Source organism: Nicotiana tabacum, chromosome 4 (assembly GCF_000715075.1).
Source record: "Nicotiana tabacum cultivar K326 chromosome 4, ASM71507v2, whole genome shotgun sequence".
Classification (NCBI taxonomy): domain Eukaryota; kingdom Viridiplantae; phylum Streptophyta; class Magnoliopsida; order Solanales; family Solanaceae; genus Nicotiana; species Nicotiana tabacum.
The window spans coordinates 96418511-96445770 of NC_134083.1; the positions used below are offsets into that span (position 1 = coordinate 96418511).

Genomic DNA, 27260 nt, shown 5'->3' on the forward strand with positions numbered 1-27260 from the left:
GGAAAATTTCATGACCTTAATTAACGAGTTGCTATACTTTGAAGCATTTTTCTCAATAATTAAAAAATAATAATAAAAAAAAGGCTTAACAGATCATTGAGAAGAAGGATCTGGGACTAAAATGGTAAGGTATCAGGCGGCGGCAACAACAACAACAATCACCCAGTATAATCCCACTAGTAGGGTCTGGAAAGGGTAGTTTGTACGCAGACCTTACCCCTATTCTGGGGTAGAGAGGCTGTTTCCGATAGAAACTCGGCTCTCCTCCCTCCAAGAACTCCCCACCTTGCTCTTGGGGTGACTCGAACTCACAATCTTTTGGTTGGAAGTGGAGGGTGCTCACCACTAGAGCAACCCACTCTTGTCTAAGGTATCAGGCAAGTTGTTTCAATTATTTCAAGCTACATCTAATAATATACCTTAATGCGTCCCATCCAAATGATATTAAAGTTAGATTTAGGATTAATGAATTTTTATGTTCTGGCTATGAAACCTAGCTCCAATAAATATATGGTTAGGCAAAGGTGTGATAACTAAAATATTACATGTTCAAAAAATTTGTAATCATTGGAATAATTAATCATCAATCATTTATACAGTACAAGTAATACATAAGAAAAGTCAGAGCCATTTATCAGTTACAACAACCATGAAACTATAGAGCATCCAAAGAATAGGTCTGAAACAAGTATGATGTTATCTTCTTGTAGTCACCAATTTGTGTGCCTGTATTTGGATCAACAAGGTAAGGCACCTGCAAAATGAATTTGACTTCAATTTAATTTCCACTAGCAAAAAGCTGTCTGATAACATATTCCAAGTGCTTAACAAGGAGGGCCCTAGAAATGCAGGTAATAACATAGCAACTAAGCAGAATGATGATAAGTACTTAACAAGAGGAAGTGGTATAAATGGGGGAGGTCAAAAAGTTCCCAAACAAGGGAATGGTTAACTGACTTTGCTGGAATGTAAGAGGGCTAAACAGCCCAAGTAAGCAAAAGGAAGTTAAATTCCTTTGCAATAAAGAATGGGTAGGATTAATTGGATTGTTAGAAACAAAAATAAAAAGTAACAAGATTGAAGTTATGGCAGGGAATCTATTTGGAGGATGGCCTTATACTACAAATCTAGATAGTCACTATAATGGAAGAATATGGATCACATGGAAGCCAGACTACTACACTGTGAGACCAATAGACATTACAGCTCAGGTTGTCACTTGTGCTGTCCAACATATACCATCAAGATTGGAAATTTATTATGTCATTTGTTTATGCTTTTAACACTAGAGAGGAAAGGAAGGAACTATGGAGCACATTGGAGAAATATAGCATGGTCTGTAAGCAACCTTGGATAATATCAGGAGATTTTAATTCAGTTCTGACTGTAGATGATCGTGTGGGAGGCAACCCCATAACATGGTCAGAGGTTGTAGATTTCCATCAATGTGTGGAAACTTGCGGATTAATTGAGCTTCCCCATGTAGGACAAAGATATACATGGAATGATAGACGCAGTAGTGGACAGAGGATTTTCTCAAAGATTGATTGGGTTTTCATCTACAATGAATGGCTAGACACAATGCCATTAAGTAAGTCGAATTATCTCCCAGAAGGTATAAGTGATCATAGCCCAGTAAAGATCACATTCCCGGAGGAAAAGCAAAGGTACAGGAAGTCATTCCAATTCTATAATGTTTGGGCCACGCATCCTCAGTTCAAAGAGAAGATAGCAGGGTGGAACATGCAGATACAAGGCTGTAAAATGTTGCAGGTGGTCAGAAGACTTAAATGTATGAAAAGAGGGTTGAAAGAACTAAATTCAAAGTCTTGTAGGAGCATCATTGCAGAATCAGAGCAGGATAGAGAGAAGCTCAGGCAAGCCCAAGAGTTACTCCAATCTGATCCTCTGAATGTGGCCTTCCAAGAATTGGAGAAAGAGAGATACACCAAATTTAGACAATCCTCTTACATAGCTGAAATGCACCTGCAACAGGCAAGTAAGGCTAGCTGGGTGAAACTAGGTGACGCCAATACAAAGTATTTCTACTCAGTAATCAAACATAGGAAGTTGAAGCAGGATACCACTCAATTAAAGGATGCAGCAGGTAACTGGCAGACTGATCCTGACATAATTGCAAGTATTTTAGTTGACTACTATAAGGAACTGCTAGGGAGGAGAAGCAATTATAGAATTAAGGCATTTGGAAGTATACTGAAGCTTGGGCCAATGTTGGACACTATACAACAGCTCAAACTACTTGAGCCATATACTGAGAAGGATGTTAAAAAGGCTTTTTTCCAGAATGATCAAAATAAGAGTCCAGGTCCAGATGGATATGGTAGTGGTTTCTTCAAGGCAGCCTGGGACAAAGTAGGCAGAGACATTACTGCTGTTGTTCTGAAATTCTTTCATAATGGCAAACACCTGAAGCAGGTAAATTCTACCAACATTGCTTTAATACCAAAGACTGCAGCACCCGAAAATGCTAGTCAGTACATGCCTATATCATGTTGTAATGCCCTATACAAGGGCATATCAAAATTGATTTGCACAAGACTGAAAGATGCAATAAATGCTATTGTTGCTGATAACCAGTCTGCCTTTGTGCAAGGTAGATCCATGATACATAATGTTTTGATTTGCCATGACCTCCTGAGGCACTATGGAAGGAAAACTACACCAAGATGCATGATGAAGATTGACCTATGATATGAAGTTTATGATATGGTAAGCTGGGAGTTCTTAGAGGAAGTTCTAAGAGGTTATGGATTTTCTGAAAGATTCACACATCTAGTGATGACATGTGTGACTTCTCCAACCTTTACCATAAAAGTAAATGGAGAGGGCCGTGACTATTTTGAAGGAAAAAGGGGACTTAGACAGGGGAATCTTATGTCTCCCCTCTTGTTTGTCCTCCTCTCACACTTGATTTTTGTTGATGACCTAATGATCTTCTGTAAAGCAAACACTAAATCTATCAAAAGAGTTATGGAGGCCTTAGCACATTTCAGTGATGTCTCTGGATTGGTTGCAAACATGGAAAAATCCAGCATTTTCATGGCTGGGATAGATGATCAAATAAGGGGTCAATTACTTGACATTACAGGATTTACACAAGGTACCTTTCCCATAAGGTATCTTGGACTGCCTCTCTCATCTAAGAAGTGGAACAAATTGGAATGTCAGCAACTAGTGGACAAAATCACTGAAAGAATCAACACTGTGTACTCTAAGCAATTGTCCTATGCAGGTAGACTTTTTTTTTGATGAAGGTGTTGTATTACTGGCATCAAGAAGATGCAGATAGTACAAAAGAAGATATGTTAGCTCCAATACATCATGTTCTATTCTAATAGGGAGCTAACCAGAAAAATAGGCCATCAGGACTGGCTCATTGAGCCAATAAAGTCTAGAAAAGGAATAACATTGTTTACAGGGGAGATATTACTCCAATTAAAAAGATACACCAGACATCTAGCTTTCAAGAAGTGATTAGGACTTGAAATGCCATCAAAACATCTTCGATTCATTTCTGTCCAAAGACACCAAAATATGCACCCTGGGACCATTTTCCAGATGCTTTTGATGGCCTTGCTGACTTTCCAAAAGCTCCAACTTTCAATTGCTTCCTTAATGCTCTGAGGTAGAGTCCAGTTGATACCAAAAATTGAGAAGAACATGCGCCAGAGATCAGTAGCCACTGTGCAATGCAAAAATAGATGGTTGATTGATTCTGAATTTAACTGGCACATGTGGCATCTATTCACAATCTGGAAGCTCCTCCTACAAAGATTGTCTTGGGTCAAAATAGCACCTTTAAGAGTCGTCCATGCAAAACAGCTGACCTTTGTAGGCAGTTTGGTTTTCCAGATTAGCTTCCAAGGCCACATGTCAATAGCTTCATTCGATGCACCAAGTTTGTTGTAGCCTTCCTTCACTGTGTATGCACCTTCCTTAGAAGTGCCCCATCTTAGCTTATCTGCGTGCTGGATTCTCATTGTAAAGTTTGCTAACCTTCCAAGTAGATCCACCACCCCTTCTATCTCCCAGTCTTGCATATTTCTCCTGAAAAGGACCTCCCAAGTGTTGTTGGATCTATTCTGTGCTACTGTTGAGTTAGGATCACTAGCTAGTTGGAATAAATATGGATAAGTTTCTTGTAGTGTGAAATTCCCTAGCCACTTGTCCTTCAAAAATTTCACATGTGCTCCATTACCAACTTTGAAGGACACTTCTTGTTGGAAGACTTCCTTTAGGCTGTTAATGTGTTTCTAGGGCCCAACCCCATGAGGAGCTCTAGTGGTTCTAGTACTAGCAGTATTATTTTCCATTCACAGTTTCTGGGGATCTACTTTCATTCTCCCCCAAAGCATCCTCAAAGAAGTTGACAGAAAATGCAGGGACTACTTGTGCGGTGGTACAGTAGAGAAAAAGAAGATTTCATTAGTGGCATGGGAAAAAGTTTGTAGACCAAAGAAATATGGGGTATTGAATGTCAAAAATTGCAGGGATTGGAGCATGACATCAGTTGGTAAATTGCTATGGCAACTATCAAGAAGGATTCCCTGTGGGTGAAGTAATTTCATGGCATTTACATGAGAGCAGATACTAATATTTGGACACATAAACCACCTCAAGATTGCAGTTGGTATTGGAAGAAGGTAAATGCACTGAAAGATATCATGCACGGATGGTATACTCAGGGAAAATATAATTTGAAAGAGAATGGGCAATACTCAATAACTAATAGCTACAATGTACTGGTGGGACAACAAGGTCTACTAAAGATAGCTGAATTAATATGGACTGCACTTGCCCAACCAAAACACAGATCTGTCATTTGGTTAGCTGTGCAGGGTAGGCTACTGACTAAGGCAAGATTGAGACATCTTCATTTCCCAGTAGAAGATGATATCTGTTGTCTTTGTTCCAGCCAAGCTGTGGAGACTTCATTGCATCTGTTTGCAGAATGTGACTGGATAGGAGAGGTGAGAGAAGGCATTCAACAATGGACAGGAATTCCTATACGAAAAGGAGTTCACAGGATGCTAGAAAGAGTAAAGAGAAGGAAATGGCAACAATTTCAAAAGGAGTTAATTGCAGCCATCTGGGGAACAGTGATCTATCATGTATGGAGAGCTAGAAACTGTTAGAGAAATTAATGTAAATAGCGATGTAGTGCTGTCACAGATCAAAAGAGAGATTGCACATAGAATAGAGCTACTCCAGAATTCTAGGAAAGCTAGAGGTTGCCATAGTTTGATACATAGACTACTTTTTAACTAGCTGATATGTCGGAGGCATGTTCTTCCTAACTTTGGAAGAAATGTGCTCTTTAGGTGTATTTGTTTTTTTGCGAGTTATGGTATTATTTACATTTTTACCAAATAAAAAATAAAAATGGGGAAAACAGTTTATGTCAAAACTACTCTTTTGAAGCTAGAAATATTATGAGCAATGATGCACTCTCTTGATTTAGCTTGTTATGAAACATAAAGAAATAAAGTAGAACGAGTTGCAACAAAACGATCACATCATATTCCTAAAGCAATCTAGCCAAAGTCATGATTCTTCGGATCTTTTGCAAGAGAAAACGTCAATTACAGATGGTGTTTCGCTGATGCTGCCATGATCGTGGGTTCAGTTTACTTAGAGGCGGAAAGCCTAGAAGAGGCCTAGAAGTCATAAGGAATAGGCACTGTACCGGCAGCGAACTCTAAGGTTTGGCTTTTTCTTTTATTGACTTATTTAGGTATTTTGTACTAGATGGTAGCAGATATGACCAATACTGACATAGAAGAGGGATAGACTATAAATCAGTCAATTATATATTACTCCCAACTAGTTGGAATCAACCATATGAATCCTTTGCATCCATTCCACTCTCTTCGAGACTAACGTGGCGGCGCGTGCATAGGACATGTTCCGAAAATTCAATGTTCATCGAATTCATCAAGTTTGACTATTTAGGCAGTCTGTCAACCTACCACGATCCTCCTTTAAACTGACTAAGCGAAGCTCCATTAGCAGAGCTATAGAAGGGTGATAGACTGCAGGTTAACAAGAACATCGAAAAGGAAACCTAACATCCTTTCCACCAGATATTTTTATGAGTAACTTTTCACGTGCTGATCCTTCAGCTATGTTATTCAGTATGTAAGGAAGCTCCAGTTCACAAAGTGCTTCTCTCACTATACGAGCATACTGTGACAGGATATAATTGAAAAAAGGAAGGAAACAATTTTGTCATTTTCAAAAATGTTATAGGTTTTCCTGGGATTTCCTAAGTATTTAAAGATAGCATAGATAATAGTGCATTTAGTCAAACCATGAATTGCATATGTGCTAATCTACATATTGCTTTTCATGATCAAAGGCTTATGTGAGGCAAATACGATTCAAATATTTATAGAACCTGAGCAATTATGAGAAGCTCTCAATCAATTAAATAAGCACATTTTACACAAGCTTAGCTATATGTTTCATTGGTCATTAACATTCGATACGAAGTCAATTTTTCAGGAAATAGCAGGTTCATGACTAAAGGGCCTGTATAATTTTATGTGCAAATAAATCTCGTAGCTTGTCCAGTAAAAGCTACAGCAGATCATCCAAATGACTAGTGAATGGAATGATGTGATTGGACCTTTCCTGGTAGGGATTATAAGAAGAATAGTTTCTGATAATCATAAGTGATGGCCGCCACAATATTTTCAACTTTAGCCAGTTTGTATCTGATTATCTGAAGTCTCAAATTAAATTATCACCTACGTTCATAGTGCAAAGAAAATCTGCCAAGTTACAAAATGAACAGTCAATATATTCTCTGAAATAAGCATTGATTAAGTAGTAGTCTTACAGGATTATTCTCATATGAGAAGAGTTCCAGCTTTTTAGGTGGTGGCTCTTTCCTTGATCTATCCCATAATGCCATTCCTCTTCCTGCTCGAAGAAGAGTTGGCATCCATCCTGTTACGATGGTACTGTATTTTGCCAATATATAAGTTTATGTTAAAATCATAAACAATCAATCTACATTTGTCTTCAAGCCATAAACTGGAATTCAGACTCCTGCAATATTTAGCATCACATACTTTGAAAGGAAATAATACCATCATCCTAAAGTATGAGTGACTACTGTCTTAATCAGCTGGTTTACATTGCATTGTTTCACTGCTCAATGATGTTTATAGAGACCGTGAAATTTCTCCTGTTCTGTGTGATGGTAAAACACTCTTATATGTATGCAGAAACTATCCTCAGGTTTTAGTCTGAGAAATTATAGCAGTCCAGATGGTAGAAACCTAAATGTTTTTGGCAGTATGCATAATTGTTTGTGTTACTAAGTGAAAGAAGTTAAAAAGAACTTGCTAACATATAGATATTCACTTAAAGATGCATCCATTCCTCACCAGTAGGGGTAGCAAACGAGCGGGTCGGGTCGGAGGTCGGGTTCAGGTCGAAAACGGGTAATGAAAAAACGGATAAATTATCCGACCCAACCCATATTTAATACGGATATCCATGACTTCTTGAATATGATCACTTTTGGGAGAATTCCTAGTCTCCCAAACTTGAGGAACCCCCAATTTGAGGTTTTACAAATGTAAAAGTTAAACCCATTAGTTATCCATTGGTTATCCATTTAGAAATTTTCTAAATGGATAATATGAAAAGAACAAACCCAGCCGTAAAAGAAATAAAAGAAAGAAGACAAAAGCTATAAAAGTAGACAAAACAAAAGAAAGAAAAGTCAAAAAGAGATGAAAATATGATGTAAGCACGTACGTCGGCATTCTTATGATGTAAGCGCTTACATCGGCATTCTTATGATGTAAGCGCTTACGCCAGCAGGGCATTCAAATGCCTATAAAAGGGGTATGCATTTTCATTTCCAGATCATCCCTCAACTTCTTCTTTCTCTTCAATTAATAAAGAGCTATTTTTTGTGTGGTCGTGGAGTAGGCAAAAATTACCGAACCACGTAAATCTTGTGTTGTCTTGTCTTGTGCAATTTATTGATTTTCTCTTTTAAATATTTTTTCCCTTCTATTAGCCTGACACGCTTCCCAACATCTGGTATGTGTCCAAACTTGCAGCCCAATTAGTCCTACATGAAGTCACGTTTTTATAATATAAAAAGGACTTACTTGATGTCAAAAAAAAGGTACAATAGTCATGCTAGAAGTTGAGTGCAAGTTGGTGCCAAGTTGCTTGCAAATTTCCTTCAAGATTTCCAAGATTTTATCCAAGATTGGTTTTGGACTTTCAAGATCCTATCCCAAGGTACTTGGACTTTTTGTCCAAAGTAGTTAGGACTTTCTTTCTTTTTCAAGATTTCTAAGATTTCCAAGATTGATTTTGGACTTTCAAGATCCTATCCTAAGGTAGTTGGACTTTTTGTCCAAAGTAGTTAGGACTTTCTTTCTTTGTTTTTGTGGTAGAATTTTGTGACTCCCTCTCTATATAAAGGGGTGTCGTCTTTGTTTTTAAGGCTACAATATCAACAAAAATTGTGAGATTTTTCTTGCACTCTTGTGTATGGCTACTCTTGGATTTATTCTTCAACCTTCAAAAATCAACTTAAGGTGGTAAGATTAAACCTTTTTCGAAATCTTAGATCACTTCTAGGTATTCAAGAAAGGTGATAAGTTTAGGCTTATTTTTGTTCTTGTTATTCCAAAAGGTCGGGTTTCACAATCTATCTCTTATTTTTAATTTTCTACCAAAGGCGATTAGTTCTACGTTAGCTAATTGTTGTTGCTAGGATTCAACTTCAAGAATAGACTTCTTGAATTCAAGAAACTCTTTCTTGAATTCAATCTATCTTTAATTTCTGTCTTCTTTTTTCGTTACCCTAAGTCTTTCATTTCAAACTCCTCCGCCAGTTGTTGCTTAACCAAGTTGATCTCATTTATGCTAGATCCTGCAATTAGCATATCATCAACATACAACAGTAAAATGATATAGGATTCATCAAGATTTTTGATATAACAACAATGGTCCATCTCACATCGTGTGAAACCATTGTTATGCATGAATCCATCAAATTTCTTGTACCATTATCGGGGAGCTTGTTTCAAACCATACAAACTCTTCTTCAACTTACACACAAGTTTTTCTTTACTAGAAACTTGAAAACCTTCAGATTGCTTCATGGAGATGTCTTCTTCAAGGTCACCATGCAAGAAAACATTTTTAACATCTAGCTGCTCCAAATGCAAACTTTTTTCAGCTATGATACTTAGCACCAATCTAATAGTAGTTAATTTGACTACAGGAGAGAAGATCTCGGTGTAGTCAATTCCTTCCTTCTGCTGAAAGCCTTTTACTACTAATCGTGCTTTCTATCTCTCCTTACCATCGTGTTCTTCCTTGACCATGTACACCCACTTGTTTTGCAATGCCTTCTTTTCTTTTGGTAACTCTGTAAGTATCCATGTTTTATACTTTTGAAGAGAGTTCATCTCTTCTTTTATGGCTATCTTCCACTTATGAGAGTCTATCACTTGCATTGCTTCAACAAAATGCTCTGGTTCTCCAGCATCAGTCAGAAGTAAATAGTGAAGAGAGAGGGTTAACCTATCTGGAGCATTCGTGACTCTTTTAGATCTCCTTAATGTAGGTTCAGGATTAACTGATCCCGAATTTGATTCAAGACCTGACTCCAGATCTGGTTCTCCATCTGATTTTATCTCTGGTTCTGGTTCTGGTTCTGGTTCTGGTTCTGATCCAGATTCAACTTTTGGTTCTTCATCTTCAATTTCAGAATCAGTTGTAATCCCTCTAGACACTTCATTTTTTGAGACTTCTTCTAACTGAACTGTTTCACATGTCTGTTTGCTGGTGTTGGTTGGTTCTACTTCAAGCTTGTCCTTGTACATCACATTTTCATTAAATGTGACATTCATGTGCTTTAGGATCTTTCTATTCTGATCATCCCAAAATCGATAACCAAAATTATCACCACCATAGCCAATAAAGAAACATTTCTTGGCCTTAGGATCAAGCTTATCTCTATCATTAGAGTTTACATGCACATAAGTAACACAACCAAAAATTATCAAATGTGAGAGTTACCTCCTTTCCTGTCCATACCTCCTCAGGAATTTCAAAATTCAGCGGTATAGAGGGTCCCCTGTTTATGAGGTAAGCTGTCGTGTTAATAGCCTCGACCCAAAAATACTTTGGCAATCCAGAATGTATTCTCATACTTCCGGCTCGTTCATTCAGGGTTCTGTTTATCCTCTCAGCAACGCCATTTTGCTCCGGTGTTCCAGGAAATGTCTTGATCATTCTTATCCCATTCTCCAAGCAGAATGCTTTGAACTCTTGACTATCATATTCTCCTCCGTTGTCAGACTTTTTAACTTTAGGTTTGTCTGATTTTCAACTCCAGCTTTCCATCTTTTAAAGGTAACAAACACATCAGATTTATTTTTCAGAAAATAAACCCATACCTTTCTTGTGGAATCATCAATAAAGGTGACATAATAGCGTGAGCCTCCAAGAGAAGTTACAGAAGCTGGTCCCCACACATCTGTATGCACTAGTTCCAGCTTCTCTTTCTTTGGCGTATTTCCCGCCATTGAGAAACTCTCTTTTGTTTCCCGTAAATGCAATCTTCGCACAAACCTAATTCAACATGCTTCAGGTTTGACAACTTTTCTTTGAATACCAACAACTTCATTCCCTCTCACTCATATGCCCGAGCTTCCGGTGCCACAATGTTGTATCACGACCATGATCAATTGTTGCTATAGTATCTCTCTGTATTGCAGTTACATACAGTGTTCCCTTCTTGAAGCCTCGTGCCACAACCAAAATTCCTTTGGTTATCTTCTACGATTCATTACCGAATGTTGTTGTATATCCTTCACTGTCAATCTGACCTATAGATATCAGATTTTTCTTGAGGCCAAGAACATGTCGGACATTTTGCAATTTCCATAGCGTGCCTTGTGAAGTGTTTATATGAACTTCACCTTTCCCGACAATGTCCAAAGGTTCGCCGTGTGCTAGATAAACCTTCCCAAATTTTCCAACAATATAATTATGCAATAATTCTTTGCATGATGTAGAGTGAAGGGATGCACCTGAGTCCAGAATTCAAGATTCGACTGGACTGTCTGCACAACAAATTAGTGCACAACCGACTTGTTCAGCAGCAATTGCATTTGCTAAATTATCATCCTTGTATTGATCATGCTTCTTCTTCTTTGGTTCTCTACATTGACTACTGTAGTGACCCTTTTTATCGCAATTCCAACACGTAATGTCTTTACGATTTTTGGATTGTCCTATTCTCCTTGACTTTGATCTGCCACGACCATGACTTAGTCCTCTTTGGCTGCTTCTCCCCCTGCTCTATCCTAGGGAATCACTTGATTCTCTGCGGCGAATAACTTCATTTAGAACCAAGTCTCTAATATCATCCAATTTGAGTTTGGTACTTCCCGATGAACTGCTAATTGCAGTTATTGTTGAAGACCAACTCTCCGGTAGAGATGATAGTAGAATCAATGCCCTGACTTCGTCATCGAATATTATATTGACAGAACTCAACTGAGTTAATATTACATTAAACTCATTGATATGTTCCGTAATAGATACCTTCTGTCATCTTTAAGTTGAACAATCGACGCATCAAATAGACTTTATTTGAAGCATATGGTTTCTCGTACATATTTGATAACGCCTTCATCAGGCCTGCAGTGGTCTTCTCATTAATGATGTTAAACGCCACATTTCGTGTTAGCGTCAAACGAATCACACCAAGAGCTTGGCGATCTAATAGATCTCAATCCGCTTTGGCCATATTCACGGGTTTTACCTCGGTCAGAGGTAAGTGTAATTTTTTCTGGTACAAATAATCCTCTATTTGCATTTTCCAGAATCCAAAATATTTGCCATTTAACTTGTCAATCTTATCTTTCCCTTCTTCCGATGCCCTTTTTCAAAAAACAATTATGTGAATAGTGCCTGTGAATAGTAACGATGATCAATAGTGTCACACTATTCTTGTGAATAGTACATGCACCAATACCGTACTTTTCTACCAGAATTACACTATCTGTGCTTTGATACCAGTTGTTGGCAAGTGTGTCATGCTAATAGAAGGGAAAATATATTTAAAAGAGAAGCAATAAATTGCACAAGACAAGATTTACGTGGTTAGGCAATTTTTGTCTACTCCACCGTCACACAAAGAATAGCTCTTTATTAATTGAAGAGAAAGAAGAAGATCTGCAAATGAAAATGCATACCCCTTTTATAGACATTTAAATGCCCTGCCGACATAAGCGCTTAAATCATAAGAATGCCGACGTAAGCGCTTACATCATAAGAATGACGATGTAAGCGTTTACATTTTAAGAATGCCGATGTAAGGGCTTACATCATATTTTCATCTCTTTTTGACTATTCTTTTTTTTGTTTTGTCTACTTTTACAGCTTTTGTCTTCTTTCTTTTATTTCTTTTACAGCTGGGTTTGTTCCTTTCAATAAGAATTACACTATCTGTGCTCTGATACCAGTTGTTGGAAAGCGTGTCAAGCTAACATAAGGGAAAAACATATGAAAGAGAAAAAAAATAAATTGCACAAGACAAGACAAGTTTTACGTGGTTCGGCAATTTTTGCCTACTTCACGGTCACACAAAGAGTAACTTTTTATTAATTTAAAAGAAAGAAGTTGAGGGATGATCTGCAAATAAAATCCGTTGTTGGAAAAAATAATATCCCGCCCAGGAATAATATCCACGATAAATAATAATGACACAAGAAAGTAACAATGACACCAAATCTTTTAACGGGGTAAAATACAATACCCGAAATGAGCATATAATATACCACTATAATATTACAATTTTGTAGTGTCAAAAGACTACTACAACTCAAAAGAAATAACACTCTTTATTTTAAATATCCCACCACAGTATTATTCCCACACTATTTTCTCACAGACTATAATAGTTTGTGGCTTACTCTCACAGCTCTAATACTTCTCTCTTATTTTTGGTGTGTTTGAGATGAAACTGAATGGCTCTATTTATAAGGGAAGGACTCGTCCAATTCAGCTAATCAAATTTGACTTTTGCAAAATGCAAATTGCTCACAGGCGCCCACAATTGCTTGACATTGCATTCCTTGTCCGCCTACAATGCTTGACCTTTAATTTCAACTTGCATTCCTTTTGCTTTTCCTTTTCTAAATCATTTTCTCTTTCTTTTCTCTATTCTTTTTTTATTTAAATAGGTCCCACAAATTTCCCCCTTAATTTTGATTTTTCTTCTTCATTCAAAGATTTGATCTCAATCTCTGAAAATCTTCAAACTTGAGAGGTTTGGTAAAAATATCTGCAACTTGATTATGAGACTTCACATATTTGAGCTTGATTTCCTTCTTGGCAATGCATTCTCTGATGAAGTGATACCTTGTATCTATATGCTTGCTTCATAGTCAATGCCTTGCCTTTGCTTGTAGCCTTTTGAACTCGTATCATAGCCAACAAACACATGCTTGACACTTCGATCGTCAAGCTTCGCTCTCCCTTGATGTGGAACATGAGCATAGGCTATGCTCCCAAAGATTCTCAAGTGCTTGGCACTTGGCTTTCTTCCACTCCATGCTTCTTGAGGGGTTTGATCTCTAACATTCCTTATTGGAGACCCGTTGTTCACATAAACTGCACAAGAAACAGCTTCGACCCAAAATTCCTTGGGCATGCTTTTAGCTTTCAACATACATCTAGCCATATTAAGAATCGTTCGATTCTTTCTCTCTGCAACTCCATTTTGTTGGGGTGAATAAGGTACCGTTAGAGGGCGACGAATTCCATGAGACTGACAGAAGTCATTAAATTCTTTTGAAGTGAATTCGCCTCCTCTATCGGACCTTAAAGCTTTTATTTCATAGCCACTTTCTTTCTCCACAAGTACTTTGAAATTTTTAAAAGCGGCAAAAGCTTCAATTTTTTTGTTAAAGAAATAAACCTAAGTCTTTCTACTAAAGTCATCAATGAAGAGAAGAAAGTATTTTCTTTTACCAAAGAAAGGTGGATTGATTGGCCCACACACATTAGTGTGAACAAGTTGGAGTGGAATGGTTGCTCTTGACATGGACTCCTTCGGAAAACTCCTCGTTGCATATTTTTCTAAGAAAACAAGCTTCACACAATTGATTGGGATGGTTGATTGATGGTGTACCATGCACCGTATTCTTTTCTCCCATTGATTTGAGCGCTGCAAAATTCAAGTGCCGAAATCGCATGTGTCAACACCATGATTCATCTTGCACATTAGCCTTCAAACACTTTGCATCAATTGTTTTAAGATTCAAAGAAAATAATCTATTTTTTGACATATGCACTTTAGCAATTAGAATTCCACTTGAATCTCTAAGCCAAAGATACATATTTTTCATGTGGATGTCATATTCCTTTTCAAGAAGTTGGCCCAAACTCAAAATATTACTTTTTAATTTTGGGACATTTAAAATATTACTTTTTAATTTTGGGACATAATAAACATCTTGAATTAACTTGTAGTCACCATTTTTACAGGAGATCAGAATCGTACATATTCCTTCGATTTGAATCTTTGAGGTATCTCCAAATGACACATTACCTCTCATTGTTTTATTGATCTCCACAAACTTCTCTTTGCATCCACACATATGATTGTTTGCTCCATTGTCCAAATACCGCCTTCCTCACTTTGTCAACTCCTTGAAGAGAATTTTGTAAAATCTTCCAAGCTTCCTTTGAGGTGGTAGCATCTGCCACCTTCTCAAACATGGCATCATCCAAACATTGGTGGATGAGTGTGAGGGCTTGTTGATCCTTCTTCCTTGTCTTTGCCATGACATCTTTCTCAATTTAAGGCAGAGTTTCCTCATTATCGTGTTTTACATACCCTCTATCTACGATTTTTCACACATTTTGAAGGCTAACTGATGTAAGCGCTTACGTCGGCAGGGCATTCAAATGCCTATAAAAGGGGTATGCATTTTCATTTGCAGATCATCCCTCAACTTCTTCTTTCTTTCTTCAATTAATAAAGAGCTATTCTTTGTGTGGCCGTGAAATTGCTGAACCATGTAAATCTTCTCTTGTCTTGTCTTGTGCAATTTTATTACTTTTTTCTTTTAAATATTTTTTCCCTTCTATTAGCCTGTTGTTGGGAAGTGTGTCAGGCTAATAGAAAGGAAAAATATATAAAAGAGAAAAGCAATAAACTGCACAAGATAAGATTTACGTGGTTCGACAATTTTTGCCTACTCCACGACCACACAAAGAATAGCTCTTTATTAATTGAAAAAAAAAAAGGTAAGGGATGATTTACAACTGAAGGAGGGGATGTCTATTAATAGGCAGAACGTCTGTTGAAAGAAAATTTTCAGCGAATGTGAATACGAAGAGGACGGCACCGCAAATTGCGCATTTTTCCACGTTTTCTTTCTTCCCTTTTTCTGTCTTCTTTTATAGCTTTTGTTTTTCCACGTTTTCTTTCTTCTCTTTATCTTCTTTTACGGCTTTTGTCTTATTTCTTTTACAGTTGGGTTTGTTCCTTTCAATCTCCCACTCAAACCCATATACATCAAGAAAGATAATTAAAAAAAAGATATGTTATTCTCTGGTGGCGCCTTTACATTATCAATCTTGAAGGCTAGCTGAGGCGGTGCACAGCCTCAGTTTGTCAACATCGACAACTTTGGTTAACATGTCTGACGGGTTCTTCGATCCTGGTATCTTCTGCAGGGAAAGAGTTCCTTCACTTATCAACTCTCGGATATGATGATACCTCAACTGGATGTGCTTTGATCTTGCATGAAATACTAGATTTTTGGCAAGATGAATTGCACTCTGGCTATCGCTGAAAAGCTCACAATTGTCCTGCTCTTTAAGAAAACTCTTGAGCCAAATCATCTCTTTTCCAGCTTCTAAGATTGCCGTGTACTCTGCTTCAGTGGTAGATAGAGCAATACTTTTCTGAAGTCTGGATATCCAGCTAACAGCAGTACCACCCAAGGTGAACACGTAGCCTGTGGTACTTTTTCGACTATCAAAATCGCCACCTAAATTTGCATCAGCAAAACCTTGTAAGATAATATTGCTCCTTTTAAAACAAAGTGTCATACCTGAGGTGCCTTTGAGATATCGCAATATCCATTTCACCTTCCAAATGCTCCTTTACTGGATGTGACATGTATCTACTGACAACTCCAACTGCATGGGCTATGTCAGGTCTATGCGAACCATAGCATACATCAAACTTCCTACTGCTGAAGCATATGAAACTTTGGACATGTACTTTCTTTCTTCATCTGTCTTAGGTGATTGATTCTTCGACAGATTAAGATGGCTTCTGAGTGGAGTGCTTCTGGTCTTTGCATCATGAAGACTGAAGGAAGGAATTGACTACACCGAGATCTTCTCTCCTGTAGTCAAATTAACTACTATCAAATTGGTGCTAAGTATCATAGCTGCAGAAAATTTGCATTTGGAGCAGCTAGATGTTAAAACTGCTTTCTTGCATGGTGACCTTGAAGAAGACATCTACATGAAGCAACCTGAAGGTTTTCAAGTTTCTGGTAAAGAAAACCTTGTGTGTAAGTTGAAGAAGAGTTTGTATGGTTTAAAACAAGCTCCCGGACAGTGGTACAAGAAATTTGATGGATTCATGCATAACAATGGTTTCACACGATGTAAGATGGACCATTGTTGTTATATCAAAAATCTTGATGAATCCTATATCATTTTACTGTTGTACATTGATGATATGCTAATTGTAGGATCTAGCATAAATGAGATTAGCTTGGTTAAGCAACAACTAGCGGAGGAGTTTGAAATGAAAGACTTAGGACCAGCTAAGCAAATGCTTGGGATGAGGATTAACAGAAACATGTCTGAAGGAATCTTAAAATTGTCTCAAGAAAAGTACATACAGAAGGTATTAAGTAGATTCAGTCTTCATGATGTAAAGACCAGAAGCACTCTACTCGGAAGCCATCTTAATCTGTCGAAGAACCAATCACCTTAGACAGATGAAGAAAGGAAGTACATGTCCAAAGTTCCATATGCTTCAGCAGTAGGAAGTTTGATGTATGCTATGGTTCGCACTAGACCTGACATAGCCCGTGCAGTTGGAGTTGTTAGTAGATACATGTCAGATCCAGGAAAGGAGCATTGGGAAGGTGTAAAATGGATATTGCGATATCTCAAAGGCACTTCAGGTATGACACTTTGTTTTAAAAAGAACAATATTATCTTACAAGGTTTTGTTGATGCAAATTTAGGCGGCGATCTAGATAGTCAAAAAGTACCACAGGCTACGTGTTCACCTTGGGTGGTACTGCTGTTAGCTGGAGGTCCAGACTTCAGAAAAGTGTTGCTCTATCTACCACTGAAGCAGAGTACATGGCAATCTCATAAGCTGGAAAAGAGATGATTTGGGTCAAAAAATTGCTTAAAGAGCTAGGTAAAGAGCAGGACAATTGTGAGCTTTTCAGCGATAGCAAGAGTGCAATTCATCTTGCCAAGAATCCAGTGTTTCATGCAAGATCGAAGCATATCCAGTTCAGTGTTATCAAAGGCGCGCTTAAGCCCCTGAAGCGAGGCTCAAAACATGTTGAGCGCTTTGCCTCGCTTTGTGTGCGCTTAAGTGTCGCATCAAGGCTCTAAGGCATACTTTTCATTGCCAATGAGTGTAATCCTGAAAAGAAGACATTAAAAAATTAATATTTCACTTTCTCGTAAATGTTTTCCAATTTTTTTGTCCATATATTTGTTATTCATGCTTAAAATTGTTAGTATTGGACTACATATACATATTTATATTTTTTCTCCAGTTGCGCCTTTTTTCATTAAAGCCCACACTTTATTTGCGCTTTGCGCTTAAAGCCCCAACGGACCTTAGCCTTGTGCGCTTTAGTGTCGCATCAAGGCTCTAAGGCATACTTTTCATCGCCAATGCGTGTAATCCTGAAAAGGCGACATTAAAAAATTGATATTTCACTTTCTCATAAATTTTTTCCAATTTCTTTGTCCATATATTTGTTATTCATGCTTATAATTATTAGTATTGGACTACATATACATATTTTTATTTTTTCTCCAATTGCGCCTTTTTTCATTAAAGCCCACACTTTATTTGCGCTTTGCGCTTTGCGCTTAAAGCCCCAACGGACCTTAGAAATCTTTTTGCTCTTTTCGCCTTTGATAACACTGATCCAGTTGAGGCAGAAGATACCAAGATTATAGAACCCGTCAGACATGTTGACCAAAGTTGTCGGTGTTGACAAACTGAGGCTGTGCACTACCTCAGTTAGCCTTCAAGACTGATAGCGTGAAGGCGCCACAAGAGAATAGCAAATCTTTTTTTTTTATTTCTTTCTTGATGTAACATAGGTTTGAGGGGGAGATTGATAGGAGCAAACTTGTTGTATGTGAAAGAAAGAAAAGTAGACAAAACAAAAGAAAGAAAAGTCAAAAAGAGATGAAAATATGATGTAAGCGCTTACGTCGGCAGGCATTCAAATGCCTATAAAAAGGGTATGCATTTTCATTTGCAGATCATCCCTTAACTTGTTCTTTTTCTTTTCAATTAATAAAGAGCTATTCTTTGTGTGGCCGTGGAGTAGGCAAAAATTGTCGAATCACGTAAATCTTCTCTTGTCTTGTGCAATTTATTGCTTTTCTCTTTTAAATATTTTTTCCCTTCTATTGTATGGAATAGTTGCATCGACAAGTATTTTCAAGAAATGGGTTACTCATTGTCTCCAAGAATATGCTCTTTACCTTAAAGTTCATACTAATGAAGATATCTTGTTTGTTTGTCTTTATATTGATGATCTTATTTTCACTGTAATAACCCAAGTTTGTTTGAAGCTTTTAAGAAAGGTCTCCTCCTTCATGGCTTGTCTCCAACTTTTGTCTGTAATAGCTTTATCAAAGTTCATTGGCTTGTCTCCACCTTTTTAAATAGTGTTATTTCCTTTGAGTCGTAGTAGCCTTTTGACACTACAAAGTTGTAATATTATAATGGTATTATATTGCTCCTTTCGGGTATTGTATTTTACCCCGTTAAAAGATTTGGTGCCATTGTTACTCTCTTGTGTCATTATTATTTATCGTGGATATTATTCATGGGCGGGATATTATTTTCTCAATAACGTGGTATCAGAGTCATGGCGAATAATGGTCCGTTGTCTTTTCAGTACCCCCGTCTCACAAAAGATAATTATGAGAAATGGTGTATACGTATGAAAGCCATTCTTGGCTCCCATGATGTGTGGGAAATCGTAGATAGTGGGTATGCAAAATCCGATAATGAGGAAACTCTGTCTCAAAATGAGAAAGAGATCTTGACAAAGACAAGGAAGAAGGATCAACAAGCCCTCACACTCATCCACCAATGTTTGGATGATGTCATGTTTGAGAAGGTGGCAGATGCTACCACCTCAAAGGAAGCTTGGGAGATTTTATAAAATTTTCTTCAAGGAGTTGACAAGGTGAGGAATGTAAAATCTCAAACTCTAAGGACTGATTTTGAAGTTTTAAAAATGAAAGAATCTGAATGTATTTCGGATTATTGTTCAAAAGTGAAGGCCATTGTAAATCAATTGAGAAGATACGGGGAGGACATAGAAGATGTCTGTGTGGAAGAAAAGATCTTTCGCACTTTAACACCTAAATTCGATTTTGTGGTGTGTGCTATTGAAGAGTCGAAAGATTTAGACTCTATGATAGTAGAGCAATTGGAGGGTTCTTTACAAGCCCACGAAGAAAATATCAAGAGGAGACAAGAAGTGTCATTGGAGCAACTTCTTAAAACTCAGGCATACTTTAAGGATTATGGAGGTGAAAAGAGCTAACGAGGGAATTGGCGAGGACGAGGCCATAGCGGTCATGAAAGAGGAACAAGTAATGGTAACAACTTCAACAATGAAGTTAAAATCCACCAAACATTCAGAGGTCGTGGCCGTGGACAAAGAGGAGGAAGAGGACGTGGCTGCTACCAAGAAAATAATGGACAAAGGTATGACAAATCAAAAATCGAATGTTATAATTGTCATAAATTTGGTCATTACTCTTGGGAATGTCGTAGCAATGTTGAAGAAAAAGCTAACCTTGTTAACGACAAGAAAGAAGAAGATGAGTCAACGTTGTTGCTGGCACTCAAGAAAGTAGACAAGGATGATTGTAGCTCGTGGTATTTGGACAATGGCAAGCAATCATATGTGTGGATGCAAAGAGAAGTTTGTGGAGATCAATAAAACGGTGAGAGGTAATGTGTCATTTAGAGATACCTCAAAGATTCAAATCGAAGGGATAGGTACGATTCTGATCTCCTGTAAAAATGGTGACCACAAGTTAATTCAAGATATTTATTAAGTCCCAAAATTAAAAAGTAATATTTTGAATGTCCCAAAATTAAAAAGTAATATTTTGAGTTTGGGCCAACTTCTTGAAAAGGAATATGACATCCACATGAAAAATATGCATCTTTGGCTTAGAGATTCAAGTGGAATTCTAATTGCTAAAGTGCATATGTCAAAAAATAGATTATTTTCTCTGAATCTTAAAACAATTGATGCAAAGTATTTGAAGGCTAATGTGCAAGATGAATCATGGTGTTGGCACATGCTATTTGGGCACTTGAATTTTGCAGCGCTCAAATCAATGGGAGAAAAGAACACGGTGCATGGTATACCATCAATCAACCATCCCAATCAATTGTGTGAAGCTTATCTTCTTGGAAAACATGCAAGGAGGAGTTTTCCGAAGGAGTCCATGTCAAGAGCAACCATTCCACTCCAACTTGTTCACACTAATGTGTGTGGGCCAATCAATCCACCTTTCTTTGGTAAAAGTAAATACTTTCTTCTCTTCATTGATGACTTTAGTAGAAAGACTTGTGTTTATTTCTTGAACCAAAAATCTGAAGCTTTTGTTGCTTTTAAAAATTTCAAAGTACTTGTGGAGAAAGAAAGTGGCTATGAAATAAAAGCTTTAAGGTCCGATAGAGGAGGCGAATTCACTTCAAAAGAATTTAATGACTTCTGTCAGTCTCACGGAATTCGCCGCCCTCTAACGGTACCTTATTCACCCCAACAAAATGGAGTTGCAGAGAGAGAGAATTGAACGATTCTTAATATGGCTAGATGTATGTTGAAAGCTAAAAGCATGCCCAAGGAATTTTGGGCCGAAGTTGTTTCTTGTGCAGTTTATATGAACAACGGGTCTCCAATAAGGAATGTTAGAGATCAAACCCCTCAAGAAGCATGGAGTGGAAGAAAGCCAAGTGTCAAGCACTTGAGAATCTTTGGGAGCATAGCCTATGCTCATGTGCCACATCAAGGAGAGCGAAGCTTGACGATCGAAGTGTCAAGCATGTGTTTGTTGGCTATGATACGAGTTCAAAAGGCTACAAGCTCTACAACCCAAGTAGCAGCAAGGTGGCGGTAAGTCACGATGTTGAATTTGATGAAGAATTGGCATGGAATTGGGAAGCTCAGGAAGAAATTTTATATGATTTTCTTCCATACTTTGGTGATGAAGAAGAAGCAGAGACCGTGGAACCTGTGCAGGATACAACTCCACCTCCTTCTCCAACAAATGTTGCATCTCCCTCTTCTCAAGAAAGTTCAAATGAACAACCGCAAAGGACAAGGATTATTCAATAGCTCTATGGGAACACAGAAGAAGTTACTAATTTTGATTTTTTATATTGTCTCTTTGCTGACAGTGAACCAATGAACTTTGATGAAGCTGTTACAGACAAAAGGTGGAGACAAGCCATAGAGGAGGAGATTGAGTCAATAGAGAAGAACAACACTTGGGAGTTAACAACTCTTCCCGAGGGTCATCGAGCAATTGGAGTAAAATGGGTATACAAGACAAAGAAGAATGTTGATGGCGATGTGGAGAGATACAAGACACGACTTGTGGCTAAAGGCTAGAAACAAAGGCACAGCATTGACTATGAAGAAGTCTATGCACTTGTTGCCCGCATAGAGACGATCCGTTTGCTCATCTCTTTGGCGGCGAAAATGAAGTGGAAGATCCATCAACTAGACGTCAAGTCAACCTTTTTGAATGGCTATCTTGAAGAAGAAGTCTATGTTGAACAACCATTGGGCTTTGTGGTCAAAAACCATGAAGATAAAGTGTTGCGGTTGAAGAAAGCTTTATATGGATTAAAGCAAGCCCCACGAGCATGGAATAGTTACATCGACAAGTATTTTCAAGACAATGGGTTTACTCATTGTCTCCATGAATATGCTCTTTACCTTAAAGTTCATATTAATGGAGATATATTACTTGTTTGTCTTTATGTTGATGATCTTATTTTCACGGGTAATAACCCAAGTTTATTTGAAGTTTTTAAGAAAGATATGTCCCGTGAGTTCGAGATGACAGACGTAGGGCTCATGTCATACTACCTGGGCCTAGAAGTGAAGCAGATGGAGGATGGAATTTTTATCTCTCAAGAAAGCTATACAAAAGAGATATTGAATAAGTTAAACATGCTCGATTGCAACCCCGTAAACACACCGATGGAGAGTGGGACAAAATTGTCCAAGTTTGATTAAGGAGAAAAAGTGGATCCCATATTTTTTAAAAGCCTTGTGGGAAGTTTGAGGTACTTGACTTGTACCGGGCCAGATATACTCTTTGCGGTTGGAGTAGTAAGCCGCTTCATGGAAACTCCTACCTCCACTCATTTGAAAGTCACTAGATGAATTCTTCGTTACCTAAAAGGTGCGATCGACTTTGGGTTATTTTATTTTTCTTCTAATGATTTCAACCTTATGGGATATTGTGATAGTGATTATGCGGGAGATATTGATGATAGAAAAAGCACAACTGGTTTTGTGTTTTTCTTGGGTGATTCTGTTATTTCTTGGAGTTCAAAAAAACAATCCATTGTTACTCTCTCGACCTGTGAAGCCGAATATGTAGCAGCAACGTCAAGTACCTGTCATGCTATTTGGCTGAATAGATTATTAAAGGAGCACAATTCGCCACAAATTGAAGCTACGGAGATTTGTATTGACAACAAATCCGCACAGGCACTTGCCAAGAATCCGGTGTATCATGATCGAAGCAAGCATATAGATACAAGGTATCACTTCATCAGAGAATGCATTGCCAAGAAGGAAGTCGATCTCAAATATGTGAAGTCTCATGATCAAGTTGCAGATATTTTTACCAAACCTCTCAAGTTTGAAAATTTCCAGAGAGTGAGATCAAATCTTGGAATGAAGAAGAAAAATCAAAATTAAGGGGGAAATTTGTGGGACCTATTTAAATAAAAAAAGTATAAAGAAAAGAAAGAGAAAACGATTTAGAAAAGGAAAAGCAAAAGGAATGCAAGTTGAAATTAAAGGTCAAGCATTGTAGGGGGACAAGGAATGCAATGTCAAGCAATTGTGGGCGCCTGTGAGCAATTTGCATTTTGCAATTGCAAAAGTCAAATTTGATTGGCTGAATTGGACGAGTCCTTCCCTTATAAATAGAGCCATTCAGTTTCATCTCAAATACACCAAAAATAAGAGAGAAGTATTAGAGCTGTGAGAGTAATCCACACACTAGAGAATAGCAAATCTTTTTTTTAATTTTCTTTCTTGATGTATATGGGTTTGAGGGGGAGATTGAAAGGAACAAACCCAGCTGTAAAAGAAATAAAATAAAGACAAAAGTTATAAAAGTATATAAAACAAAAGAAAGAAAAGTCAAAAAAAGATGAAAATATGATATAAGCGCTTACGCCGGCATTTTTATGATGTAAGCGCTTACATCGGCATTCTTATGATGTAAGCGCTTACGTCGGCACGGCATTCAAATGCCTATAAAAGGGGGTATGCATTTTCATTTGCAGATCATCCCTTAACTTTTTCTTTCTCTTCAATTAATAAAGAATTATTATTTGTGTGGCCGTCGAGTAGGCAAAAATTGTCGAACCACGTAAATCTTGTCTTGTCTCAGTGTTTTTGAGAGCGAGAAGCGCAAAAAAGCGACATTGCCTTGCCTCGCTTCAAAAGCGAAGCGCACGCTTCATTGAAGTGAAGCGCAATTTTTAAAAAACATAATGGAAACCTTGCAAAGACACAATATAAATAATAAAAAAATTCAATTTAAAAACTTTGGGACATTTTTAAATCCCTATTAATATAAGAAAATACATAATCAAATAAACTGAAAATACATATAAAATTAATCAAATAAACTGAAAATATAACATATATATAATAATTAATTATATAAACAAAAATACACATTAAAAAATTCAAATAAACTGAAAATAAAACATATCATATATATATATATATATAATAATTAATTTTATAAACTGAAAATGCATATAAAATTAATCAAAATAACTGAAAAATAACATATATATATATATAATAATTAATTTTATAAACTGAAATACACATTGAAAAATCAAATAAACTGAAAATATAACACACATGTATAATAATAATTAATTTTATAAACTGAAATACATATAAAATTAATCAAATAAACTGAAAATATAACATATATATAATAATTAATTTTATAAACTGAAATACACATTAAAAAAAATCAAATAAACTGAAAATATAACATTTTAAAAAATCAAATAAACTGAAAATATAACACACATGTATAATAATAATTAATTTTATAAACTGAAATACATATAAAATTAATCAAATAAACTGAAAATATAACATATATATAATAATTAATTTTATAAACTGAAATACACATTAAACAAATCAAATAAACTGAAAATATAACATATATATAATAATTAATTTTACAAACTAAAATACATATTAAAATTAATAAATAAGAAGAATAAAGAGGATTGGGGGGGAACCAACGCCTGCCCTAGCACAGACACTGGACGAGAAAAACTAAAAAAGAGAAGAAGAAGAAGAAGAAGAAGAAGAAGAAAGAAGAAAGAAGAAAAATTACCTGGAGGCTGGAACCCTAGTTGGCTGCTACTGCTGCTAACGTTCAATTTTTGGCAAGACAAAGAAAGGTCTTTTCACTTTGGGTCTGTTTTGTATAACAAAAACAAAGACCCAAACTTTTTTTTTTTCAAAATGACCCCTTTGGGCAGAAGCGCTCGCTTCTGCGCTTTTCGCTTCTGGATCGCTTCTCGCTTTCTTGGCTGAAGCGATCGCTTCTGCTGGTCGTGTCGCCTTGGTAAGGAAAAAGCGACAGCTTCTCGCTTCGCCTCGCTTCTCGCTTAAAGCGACGAAGCGCTCGCTTTTCAAAACACTTTATGAATTATATGCCCAATTGGTATGTGGGTTCATTATGTGTTGTGAAAACTGTTTACGGAATTTATTAAAAAGAAGAAAGAAAGGGAATGGAAAATTTCAGTTGGCACACTATGCAAAATACCTATGATTCAGAGATGAGGACGAGATCCTCGTATTTTATATGATGTGAAATATTTAAACCAGACTACAAGCCATAGTGAAAGTTATATAAGGGTGAGGTCCTTGTGGTGAAAACTTTATGTGTTTAAATTCTTCCTTTGTGAAATTTAAATTTGTACTATAGTATTAATAAGGAGTCATGCCTGTTAGGCTTATTCGGTTATTTTGTATGTATTTTCTATGCATATTTAGCCATATTTGTGCTGTAAATATTGAGTGTTAGCCTACGAGGTGAGTGCCCAGGAGGCGTAAAATGTGACTCGTTAACTCGGGTAAATAATTATGGCGTGTTCATGCCTCGTGTCTCGTTGTTAGTAAGGCGAAGGTTTGAAACGAGATTTTTGTTAACATGAGGTTAATTGGCGATGTTGTAATTGATTATGAACAACTATTATGACTAAAGATGTGGTTATGGGCATACGTATAATGTGTGTGTAGGCACAAAACAAAATTGCTACAGCCGGTTGAGACTAACACAATGTGTTAATATGAAAATCAGGCCTTTTTGAAATTTATTGGAGTGTAGGAAATTGGCTTCAAAGTTTATAAATGAGGACAAAAGAAATAATCTCAACTGAGGTGGCGTTGTCGGATCCATGTTACATTTGTGGTGAAGTAGAATAATGCGCGGGTATGTGTGTAATAATACACTCAGTAATTTAATGTGCTCAAAAAGATTCTTGGCACGTTCGAGGACGAACGTATGTTTAAGAGGGGGAGAATGTAACGACCTGACTTGTCATTTTAAGGATTAGCATCTCGTTCAACGACTTAAGGTCATAAGCAACTTTGGGATGTGTATTATGACTTGCGTGCGTGGTTGAGTTTGGTTTTCGGATGATTCAGGAATAAATTGAAAGAACAATTCTCATTTTTTGAAGCTTAAAATGAAATGAGTTGACTAGAGTTTGACTTTTGAGGAAACAACTCCTGAATGGAATTTTGATGATATTAATAACTTCTTATGGTGATTTCAGACTTAGGCGTGTGTCCGGATTTGGATTTGGAAGTCCGTAGGACAATTCGACGCATTTTGGAGAAAGTTGGAAAATAGAAGATTTTTGGAGAGTTCGACCAAAGGTTGAATTTTTGATAACGAGGTCGGATTTCGATTTCGGAAATTGGAATAGCTCTGTTATGTCATTTATGACTTGTGTTCAAAATTTGAGATCGATCGGACTTGATTCGTTAGGTTTTGGCATCGGATATAGAAGTTGGAATTTCTTAGTTTGATCAATCTTGAATTGGGGCATGATTCATGGTTTTAGCGTTGTTTGATGTGATTTGAGGCTTCGACTAAGTCTGTAATATGTTTTGAGACTTGTTGGTATGTTCGGAAGGGGTCCCGAGTGGCTCGGGTGAGTTTCGGAGTGGTTTTGGACCATTTCTAGGCCATTTTTAGTTGTTAGTTTTTGGCCACAGTGGTATGCATCGCGATCAAGGACAAACGGTTGCGATCGCGAAGAGCAATTTTGCTGTTTGGACACTGTGAATCGCGATCGCGGAAGCCTTTTCGCGATCGCGTAGAGGAAACTCCTGCTGCACTGACCCGACTGTGGAACCTTATATCTCGAAATCTATAAAGAATCCAAAAATTTTCAAACATGAAAATTATAGCCCTTTGATTCTAGTTTCCCGAAACTTAAACCATTCATCATTTGGACATTTGTACAGAAAGTTATGGTCGACTGAATGAAGGCCGGTAAAGCTGTTTCACTAGAAATTTCTGATGCATGGAGCCTAATTTGGAAGCTTATATCTCGAAATGATTTGTATGGGATGATGCTGGGACTTACGGTATTCCCGCTTCCT

The 27260-nt window shown here is 37.1% G+C and overlaps 1 protein-coding gene across 3 annotated transcripts in view; it reads right to left on the reverse strand.

Annotated features, from left to right (window-relative positions):
• Nucleotides 1-514: 514 nt before the first annotated feature.
• LOC107771552 (uncharacterized) overlaps nt 515-27260 on the reverse strand; it is a 38330-nt gene continuing 11584 nt past the window's right edge. The window contains exons 8-11 of one of the 3 annotated variants that reach the window (XM_075252230.1): nt 20313-20354; nt 6863-6986; nt 6091-6207; nt 515-754 (exon numbers count right to left, since the gene is read on the reverse strand). In XM_075252230.1, coding sequence (XP_075108331.1) covers nt 656-754; nt 6091-6207; nt 6863-6986; nt 20313-20354 — 382 coding nt within the window. In that variant the 3' untranslated portion in view covers nt 515-655. The remainder of the gene's footprint in view (nt 755-6090; nt 6208-6862; nt 6987-20312; nt 20355-27260) is intronic. The other 2 variants (XM_075252232.1, XM_075252231.1) reach the window with 2 other exon arrangements.